At 39.7% G+C, this 10,871-nt stretch overlaps 2 protein-coding genes and 1 non-coding gene across 3 annotated transcripts; 1 reads left to right on the top strand and 2 right to left on the bottom strand.

The window, feature by feature from the left end:
- Window positions 1–6,043: 6,043 nt before the first annotated feature.
- On the bottom strand, window positions 6,044–6,623 carry LOC133813268 (uncharacterized). The gene is made up of 2 exons (XM_062246863.1): window positions 6,311–6,623; window positions 6,044–6,255 (listed from the first exon to the last, which is right to left on the bottom strand). The coding sequence occupies exons 1-2, from the start codon at window positions 6,621–6,623 to the stop codon at window positions 6,044–6,046; spliced, it is 525 nt and encodes a 174-aa protein (XP_062102847.1).
- LOC133813252 (uncharacterized) lies at window positions 6,624–7,211 on the bottom strand. The gene is made up of 2 exons (XM_062246862.1): window positions 7,030–7,211; window positions 6,624–6,981 (listed from the first exon to the last, which is right to left on the bottom strand). The coding sequence occupies exons 1-2, from the start codon at window positions 7,209–7,211 to the stop codon at window positions 6,624–6,626; spliced, it is 540 nt and encodes a 179-aa protein (XP_062102846.1).
- Window positions 7,212–7,711: 500 nt separating this feature from the next.
- LOC133813595 (small nucleolar RNA R71) lies at window positions 7,712–7,818 on the top strand. Its single transcript, XR_009884605.1, has one exon. It is a non-coding gene; the product is annotated as a small nucleolar RNA R71 (small nucleolar RNA).
- The last annotated feature ends 3,053 nt before the right edge of the window (window positions 7,819–10,871 follow it).

Below are 10,871 nucleotides of genomic sequence, written 5' to 3'. Positions count from 1 at the left end.
GGACAGCCGAGCCCGCCAAAGCCGACAATGGGTCGAAGCCCAACGGAAACGGCAAAGGCAACGGGAACGACAATGGCAATGGCAAGAATGGGGGAAACGGCCGCACAATGAGCCTTCCACCTCTGACAATAAACGAGCCAAGGGTAATCATTATGAACCTCAGTTCACTAACTACACTGCCCTTATTAAGTCTCGGGGAGAGGTTTATCAGGCCACGAGTTCCAGTGTGCCTTATAAGAAACCTGCCCCCATTCGAAAGGATATTTCGAGAAGAGACACTACCAAGTTCTGTCGTTATCATAACGACTACGGACATGATACCAATGAGTGCAACCAGCTGAAGGATGAGATCGAGTTCCTTATTAGACAAAGACACTTGAGAAGATACATACGGGCCTCGGGAAATTCCCAACGAGAAGCTCCAGGTGGCAACGAGCAAGCGTCCACATGCCAACGCTCACCACCTTTACAGCCTGACCCCGTAACTGGCACATTGTTAACCATCTGTGGAGGCTCGCACCTCACAGGAAACAGTGGAAAGGCTAGGGAACGATATGCTCGGACTCTGCGCCACGACCAGGACATTGAGATGATGACTGTGGACGACCGCGCGCCAAAAAAGGCTCGGTCAGAAGAGGGTGAAATAACCTTCTCTGATAGCGACGCTCAGCATGTCCGATTCCCACATTCCGATCCGCTGGTCGTGGATGTCCAAATGGCCAATATGATGGTGAAAAGAGTGCTAGTTGACACAGGAAGTTCAGTGAACATCCTGTATAAATCTTCGCTAGAACGCATGAAGTTGTCCGTGAAGGACTTGGAGCCCTACAACCAAACAATATACGGCTTCTCTGGTGAGGGACTTGCCCCAGCGGGGTTAATCAGACTTCCAGTGACAGCAGGTACATCGCTTGCTACTAGGACATTACTCGCTACTTTCATAGTAGTCAATTGTCCCTCGGCGTACAATGCGGTCATTGGAAGGCCTATACTGGTTGATCTTCGAGCCGTCACCTTAGTATGGCACTTAGCCATGAAATTCCCGACAGACGCAGGGGTAGGACGTGTGTTGGGAAATTAGAGGGAAGCCAGGGAATGCTACAACGCCTCAGTCACGAAGGCGAAGAAGGGAACGTCAAAGAGCACTCCCCCAGATAGGTTGCAGATGGCTATTGATACACAAGCCCAATTCGGTGATGAACTCACCAAATAAGGTGTTGCCCAAAGTGAGGATAGGGATTTAGATCCTCGCTTTGGGGATTTTGAGGAAAATGTTGGACCCGTCGAGGACCTGGAAGAGGTCCAACTTGACAGAAAAGACTCGACCAGAGTTGTGAAGGTCGGGAAAAACTTAGAGCCAACCACGAAGCATGCACTGGTGGAATTCTTACGGAAGAACCAGGAAGTTTTTGCCTGGTCGCACAAAGACATGGCTGGGATAGATCTTGCAGTTATCAGCCATGTCCTGAACATAGACAAGAGTTTTCCACCCGTGCAATAGAAAAGAAGGCTTCTCGATAAGGATCGGTCAAGAGCCTTAAAAGAAGAAGTTGAAAGATTAAAGGAGAATGGGTTCATCAGGGTGGTGTTTTATCCATCGTGGGTCTCTAATCCAGTACAGGTTCCAAAGCCTAACGACAAATGGCGAACCTGTGTGGATTTCACATACCTCAATAAAGCCTGCCTAAAGGATTGCTTCCCACTCCCAAGGATCGACCAGCTGGTCGATGCAACTGCAGGACATGAGATCCTCTCCTTCATGGATGCATACTCAGATTACAATCATATTAGTATGCATCCCCCTGACGAGGATCACACCAGCTTTCGAACTGATACGGGATTATACTGTTATAAAGTGATGCCCTTCGGACTGAAAAATGCAGGTGCGACTTACCAGCGATTGGTTAACCACATGTTTAAGGAGTTGATCGGAGTAAACATGGAGGTGTACGTGGACGACATGCTGGTAAATTCGAAAAAAGCAGAAGGACATGTGAAGGATTCACAAGAGTGTTTCGATGTATTGAACAAGTACCAGATGAAACTAAATCCTCTCAAATGTTCCTTCGGAGTTGGATCAGGGAAATTTTTGGGGTTCATAGTTAATTCAAGAGGAATCGAGGCCAACCCCGACAAGATAAAGGCCCTGATCGACATGAAATCGCCAGAGAAGATCAAGGATGTACAAAGTTTAACTGGAAGAATTGCCACCCTAAGTAGATTCATTTCCAAATCGACGAATAAATGCGTCCCTTTCTTCAATATACTTAGGGGCAACAAGAAGTTTGAATGGACAGGAGACTGTGAGCAGGCTTTTTAGGCCTTAAAAGCCCATATGGCACAACCTCCTATTTTATCAAAGCCTATCGAAGGAGAAACTTTGTTCATCTACCTGGCGATCACCGAAGTTGCTGCTAGTGCGGTACTGGTACGAGAGGAAGAAGGCGTACAAAAGGCGGTTTACTATGTAAGCAAGAGGCTAATCGGAGCAGAGCTGAGGTATCCTCCCATCGAAAGGTTAGCCTATTGTTTAATCTTGGCCTCAAGGAAACTACGTCCTTACTTCCAAGCCCATCCCATTATAGTCTTAAATGACCAACCCCTTCAGCAAGTCCTCCAAAAACCAGAAGCGGCTAGGCGTTTATTAAAATTGGCAGTCGAACTAGGGCAGTTTGATATTACATATTCACCGCGAGCAGTAGTAAAAGGACAAGTCTTGGCTGATCTTATTGTGGAGTTCACCGAGCTCCCAGACAACGAGCAGTGCGAAAAGCCTAGTGTGCCTGAGCCCCAAGATGAAGCTCCTTCGTGGAAGTTATTCACGGATGGATCGTCCAACGAATCTCACACGGGAGCGGGAGTGATTTTGATAACGCCAGAAGGGCATCGATTTCACTGCGCCATAAGGTTCAACTTCACAGTGTCGAATAATGAAGCCGAATACGAAGCACTCCTCGCTGGACTAAGACTGGCAAAAGACATGAGTATAAAAGTGTTGGATATTTACAGTGATTCACAACTGGTTGTGAATCAAGTTATAGGGGAATATCAAGCACGAGGCCTCAAAATGGTGGCCTACTTGAAAAAAACTAGAGATCTGTTGGCTCAGTTTGAGAAGTATACCCTCCAGCAAATACCTCGGGATCAGAATTCGAACGCAGATGCCTTAGCCAAACTCGCAAGTGCGAAAGATGCTGACACTTTGAATATTGTGCCAATAGAAAGATTGTGCTAGCCAAGCATACGAGCAGATGAAACCAATATGGAAATCCGAATGGGGGACACATGGATGGTGCCTTACTTGGAATATCTTACAAATGGTGTACTACCGGCAGATAAAAACAAAGCCAGAACTCTTCAAAGGCAGGCTGCTAGGTATATACTGGTCAATGGTGTTCTATACCGAAGAGGATATTCCATGCCACTGCTCAGATGTATTACACCAGAGAAAGATCCATAATTAACTTCTTGGTGGCCCAATATGCCACATGCTCTAACTGAATCGGCAAATGGAAAGCTTTCCCAAAGACCAAACGATAAGGTGACATTAGGATTCACCACCTTTTCTAGAATTTCCTTGCTTTCACTATTAGATAGCTCTGCCTGGCCATTTGTTTGAGGATGGTAGGTTGTAGCTCACACAATACTTGGCCAAAAGGACAACTAAGAACTTGTTGAAAAACTGGGTACCCTCATCACTAATAAGAGTTCTTGGAGTACCAAAGCGAGTGAACACATTCTTATGCAAAAACTTCATCGCCACCTTAGCATCATTGGTGGGACTTTCTACCACTTCAACCCATTTTGATACATAATCTACAGCCACCAAAATGTACAAGCTCCCAAAAGAAGGAGGGAAAGGTCCCATAAAGTCAATGCCCCAAACATTAAACAAATCCACTTCAAGGATGACATTCAATGACATATCATTTCTTGCTGAAATATTACCAACTCTTTGGCTTCTATCACATCTTTTAGCAAACTCATGAGCATCCTTGAAAATAGAAGGCCAACAATACCCCGATTGAAAATATTTTGTTGTTGTCCTTTGACCACCAAAATGCCCTCCATAAGGAGCTAATTGACAATGCTCAAGAATGCTTTGAATCTCATCTTCTGGAACACAACACCTGAACACATGATCTGAACATTGCTTATAAAGAAATGGTTCATCCAAATAATAAAACTTCACATCATGAAAGAACTTCTAAAGTTCTTGGCTCTTCAAATCAAGTGGACTCATACCACTCACCAAATAATTCACAAAATCAGCATACCATGGCATTGAAACTTGACTCACCACCAAGAGTTGCTCATCAGGAAATGTCTCTCTAATTGGTTGCTCAAAATTCTCCTCATTACCATCTTCAAGTCTAGAGAGATGGTCAGCCACTTGATTCTCTATTCCCTTTCTATCTCGAATTTCCAAATAAAATTCTTGAAGAAGCAATACCCAACGAATAAGTCTTGGTTTGGCCTTCTTTGTAATAAGATACTTGATGGCGGAGAGGTTCGTGTACACCACAGCTTTAGTCCTAACAAGGTATGCTCTAAATTTATCAAAAGAAAATACCATAGCCAAAATTTCCTTCTCTGTGGTAGTGTAGTTCAATTGAGCATTAGCTAGTTTCTTGCTTGCATAATAGATGGAATGAAACACCTTCTGTTTTCTTTGGCCAAGCACAACACCTACAGCAAAATCACTAGCATCACACACTAGCTCAAAAGGAAGGGACCAATCGGGAGCTACAATAATAGGGGTGGATACAAGAGCTTTCTTCAAAGTCACAAATGCCTCTTAACACTCATTGGTAAACTCAAAAGCTCAATTTTGCTCAAGTAAGGAACAAAGAGGCTTAGAAATTTTTGAGAAATCTTTGATAAACCTCCTATAGAAACTCGCATGCCCCAAGAAACTTTAAATTCACTTTACTGTAGTAGGTGGTGGCAACTTCTCAATGACTTTAATCTTCACTCTATCTACCTCAATGCCTTTTTTAGAAATCTGATGACCCAACATAATGCATTCTTGCACCATAAAATGGAGTTTCTCCCAATTAAGCACCAAGTTTGTTTCTTGACCTCTCTCTAACACCTTCTCAAGATTCATCAAATACCAAAAAATCATCCATAAACACATCAAGAGTTTTCTCCACCATATTGGAAAAAATAGCCATCATACAATGTTGAAAAGTGGTGGGGCATTGCATAACCCAAATGGAATTCTCTGGAAAGAAAATGTCTCATATGGGCAAGTAAAAGTGGTATTTTCTTGATCTTCAAGAGAAATAGAAATTTGGTTGTAACCCAAGTACCCATCAAGAAAGCAATAATACTCCTTCCTCACTAATCTATCAAGCATTTGATCAATAAAAGGCAGTGGAAAGTGATCTTTTCTTATTGCCCTGTTTAGCTTCCGATAATCCATGCAAACACGCCAACCCGTCACTGTTTTTGTGGGAATCAACTTGTTGTTATCATTAGCTACCACCATGACTCCACCCTTCTTGGGAACACATTGAACCGGGCTAACCTAAGAACTATCTGAAATTGGGTAAATAAACCAGCATTTAACAACTTGATCACCTCCTTTTTAACCAATTCCTTCATGATGGGATTGAGCCTTCGTTGTTTCTCAACAAAATTGCTACAACAATCTTCTAGAAAAATCTTATGCATACAAAGAGAGGGACTTATACCCTTGATATCCGCCATGGTCCAACCAATAGCCTTCTTGTATTTCTTCAACAAATCAAGCAACATACTCTATTTTCAACCCCTAACATTGCAGAAACAATCACAAGCAAGGTGTCTTCATCTCCTAAATATACTTCAAATGACTAAGCAAAGACTTCCATTCCAACTTTGGTGGCTCTTGAATAGATGGTTTGGATGGCTTGAAATTTCTTTTTGACAACTCCAAAGTCTTAAAATGCCTTCCAAATTTAGTAAAAGGTTGCTTGGATTCCACCCATGTGACTTGGGTTTCTATCTCTTCACTCATTTCTTCAAGCAAAATCACCCCCAAACCATCTTTACAAGTTTATTTTTGCAATTTTTCAGCCACAATAGCATCAATCACACTCAAAGAGGAACACTCATCAATATCATCTGGAAACCTCATTGCATTGAACACATTGAAAGCCACTTGTTGGTCATTCATCCTCATTGTAAGCTCTCCTTTTTGGACATCAATTAAAGTCCTTCCGGTAACAAGAAATGGCCTCCCCAAAATGATTGGAACATCTATATCCGCTTTATAAAGAAGAAATGAACTTATCAACTTGCACAAGAACATCTTCAATCTTGCCTTCCGGATGTGCCATAGAACAATCTGCTAATTGCAAAGTGAAGGCGGTGGGCATTGCTTCTCCAATTCCCAACTTCTTGAAAATAGACATGGACATCAAATTGATACCAGCCCCTAAATAACATAAGGCTCTACCAACATCTCTACCACCAATAGAACAAGGAATTGTGAAGCTGCCTGGATCCTTCAACTTAGGTGGATTTGTATTCTTCAAAATAGTACTACAGCCTTCAGTCAAAGCAACCGTTTCAAATTTACAAAGCCTCCTTTTCTTTGTCAAAATATCCTTCAAGAACTTCATATACTTTGACATTTATTCCAAAGCTTCCACCAATAGTATGTTGATGTAGAGTTGCTTCAAAACATCTAAAAATCTCCAGAATTTGCCATATTGCTGCTGCTTTTGAAATTGTTGGGGAAATGGTGGAGGTGGCTTGCTATTTAGCTTCTCTGGTGAATTTTGCTGAGAAAATGTTGTAACATTTGCTTCAGGATCAGAATTTGACATATTAGAAGTTCCAACTCTTTCTTTTTTTTCCACACTAGTTTGGACTGAAGTGGGCTCATTTTTTCTCTTAGATTTTTCCTCATTCGACTCTAGATTTTTACCACTTCTCAAAGTGACTGCCTTGCAATGCTTTTTTCCATCTCTCCTTGGATTTTTGGTATCACTAGGAAAAGTGCCTTGTGGTCTATTTCTTAATTCATTAGCTAGCTACCCCATTTGAATCTCAAGGTTCCTCAAAGACGCTGCTTGACTTTGAATCACCGCATATTCCTTGGCCATATACTCGTTCATCAAATTCTCCAAAGAGCTTGTTTGAGAAACTTGTGGAGGATGAGGTTGAGCTCTTGGTTGTTGTTGAGAAAAACTCGGTGGATAAGTAGGCTTGTTAGGCATGGATGCACCACTTGAACTATCCCCATGACCTCCCCAAGAAGTTTGGATGTTGCCTCCAACTCGGATTGTAAGAGTTGGAATATGGATTATTGCGGTTGGCATTTTGATTCCCCAAGTAACAAACCAAAGCGGGATTAGAAGGACAACTATCAAATGTGTGCCCATCTCCACAATAAACACAAGACACATCTGCTACTTCACCTATATGAGCTGGTTGTAGATTACCCCCCATACTCTTGGTCTTTAAGAGGTTGGTCATAGATGAAACTTGAGCGGTCAAAGCTGTCAAAACATCTACCTCATGAATACCCGCTACCTTTTTTCTCATTGGGGCTTTAGTAGCAGGCCAATGATAATTGTTGTTGGAGATCCTCTCAATAATATCATAGGCCTCATTATAAGACTTAGCAAGTAAGGCCCCATTTGCTGAAGCAACCACTGCCATTATTATGTGAACAATGAGACCATTGTAAAATGTCGCCATCTAGATGCGACGAGGAGTTCCGTGATGAAGCCATTTTCGCAATAATTTCTTGAACCTCTCACATGCCTCATATAAAGATTCTTCCTCAAGATGCTGAAAAGAAGTGATCTCATTATAGAGCTTAACATTTTTAGTGGGAGGAAAGTACTTCATCGAGAACCTCTCAGCTAACTGTTGCCAAATAGTGACTGAAGTTGACGGTAAAGTGTTCAACTAAGCTCTTGCTCTATATCTCAAGGATTATGGAAATAACTTTAGTATTAATGCATCCTCTATAGCCATGGGAAATTTGAATGAATCACTCACCTTCATAAATAAACGAAGATCAAGGTGAGGATCTTTGGTAGGCATCCCACTGAATTGTACCATAGTCTGAAGCATCTGGAACATAACTGACTTCAATTCAAACTGTGTAGCCTATATTTCTGGTCTCATAATGCCTAGGTTGAGCTCATTGAAGAGGGGGATAGCGTAGCATTTGTGGCTTGGTCTCTGTCATCAGCCATGATTACTGCATTTTGACAAATGTTAGCCATTATTCCCCCTTAAGCTGCTTGCTCACCATTTTGGTTTTCCATCATCACTACTTCCTCTAAAGCTCTCTATTGTGCTTATTATGCTCTTCTTCTTTCTCTGAATGTGTGCTCAATTTCAAGATCAAGAGGAAGCAGCTCAAGATTAGTGGAGTCTTGATCCTCGTTCATACTGATATAATATCTGTCAATTCACACGAATCACCCATATAAGAACACAAGAAATTAAAACAAATTGTAAGATAATTGATTTTCACAATAAATAACTTTAACAATCCCCAGCAACGATGCCAAAAACTTGTTGTGATATAATTTGATCTATACTGTGCAAGTGTACACAGTCACAAAACAAGTAATAAAGTGATAAGTATTCAAGATGATCTCCATAGAGATTGCAAATTAAAACTAAATGCACAAATCAATTTCCAAACAACTGCAAAGGTAACCAAAATTAACTTGTTTTGATTTTTGTCAACTAACACAACTTGAGATCAATTAAAAATGCTTAAAACTAAACTAAAATGCCAATCTAAAGGTGGGAGAGAATCAATTGATTGAAATGAGCTTGATATATTAAATCCCTCTACGTTAAGTGACATGAATAGTTTGCTGCAGGAAAATTCCTAGAGTTAACAAGAATTCCAAATTAGCTCAAAGAACTTTCCCAAATCCTATGGTATTAATTCTTTCACCTAATTAAATATATTCATATACTAATCAAGTTTAAGAATTCAATTTTAAGCTTCAATTCACAATTGTTACATAAGGAAAATAACACATCCCTATGTTATTCACAAAACATAATCTAACAAGATTATCTACTTGTGTCATTCAAGCTCATCCATTATATTCAAACTTTCTAGCACAAACATAACTAATCATCTTGCCATTGATGGCCAAACAACAACAATAATCAAGCATTAAACATACTCGAATGAAGAATGAGTATTTTTGCTAAAATAAAATGCCAGAAATTGAAAACTAAGACATAGAATTCATTAATAATTCAAGCCTCAAAATATCTAGTTCATAGATAAATTAAGAAACACAAATACAAAGTCAAATCTATCCATGAGTAGTCAAACACAAAATACTAGAGAAAAATAGGAAAATAATAACAGATATAAGAGAAGAATTAACCCAAAATGGTGATGAAAATGAATATCCTCTTCTTCTCCTCTTCTTCTTTCCTCCTTTTCCTTCTTTGTACTGTTGGGTTCTCCTTGTACTTGGTGTTTCTCTCACTAAAAAAATTGTTCTATGTACTAGTGGAGGTTGTCCTTCTTTTCTTTTTCAGTTAGGGTACAAACCCTCTTTTCCAAAGTACAAAAATTCCATCATCCACCTCTACACGTGAGTCTATATTTTCTCTTCCAAAACATGCTCCAAAATGCAGCTCATTATCTCTTATTTTTGCCAGCTTACCACTCTTTGCCAACTCAATTAATGACATGCCAAGTGTCTCTTCTTCATATATTGAAATTCCCCACTTGATTCTTGATGGAAATGCTCCAGTAAATTTTTTTGTTATAGCAAAATCTGAAATTTCAGCACAAACAAAATAACTTAGAACCAATTTACTTTTTAACTTTTCCTTGGATAATTCATGCATAAATTCATTATTTTTTTACTTTCAGCCCTCAAAAACAAAAAAGACATAATAAACTCACAACATAAAAATGATAAGAAATTAACTAAGAATAATAACAAAAAGTACTCACCACAATAACTCTTTATTCAAGAGTTATCATTATCCAATTCTATAGACAACAAATGGAGAAAGAAAGGATTGTATTGCTTTATGTGTTTTAAGTACAGAATAGTGGTGAAACCCACTCTAAGGGTGAGGCCTCTGTATTTTATAGAAGTCTTTAGGAGTACAATTAATTACAAGAGTACCCTTTAAATATTACACTAGAAATACACAAAATACAAATGCCACTTTCTCTATCTAACACCATGATCATGCTATAGGGTTGTATAGGTAGTGTTAGTTAGGTAATGTCATCTAACATGTTGTAGCAAGGCAACATGGTATCTAGGTTCGTGGTTGTACACATGTAGAGGGTCAGAATTTTCTCAGAGAGTATGCAGCTATCCAACCCCTATATGTCGTGGGGATCATCATCCTTATTGCTACCATACACAATTATTCATAGCAGAGCACAATGACCTTCTCACAATCCTTTTTCTAGGACATGTGCAGGGGATGAAGTAATCATCTCATGAGGCCTTAGTTTTGGGGCTTGTGGATGGTTCAATCTGAGGACTTTGATAAAATAAAGAGCATGTTGGGCGCTTGAGGTTCCTGGGCCTCACTGATTTAGTCATATATTTTAGAACTACATCAATAAATAAGGAGTAGAGTTTGGACAGTATGTTTACTTTCATGATTGAGCATACTAAAACATTCAACATATATTGAATTTTGTCAATGAAATCTCGAATGTTGGCAAAAGTCCCACAATTTTGACAAACATTTTTGCTTTATTTGAGACTAATATTTTATTAAGGAAATTTTTTGAGAGAGAAAAGACAAGAAACAATATAAAGGAAAAATATTTTCCTAAAATTTTATAATAGGTTTTGTTGACTGGCTTTTTTGCCAACTACCAAATTAAAAGGAAAGCTTAAGAAAGAAGA

This window comes from Humulus lupulus, chromosome 1 (genome assembly GCF_963169125.1).
Source record: "Humulus lupulus chromosome 1, drHumLupu1.1, whole genome shotgun sequence".
In the NCBI taxonomy this organism is placed as follows: Eukaryota; Viridiplantae; Streptophyta; class Magnoliopsida; order Rosales; family Cannabaceae; genus Humulus; species Humulus lupulus.
Note: the sequence above shows the minus strand (reverse complement) of the source record. Positions and strands in the feature narration are given on the sequence as shown.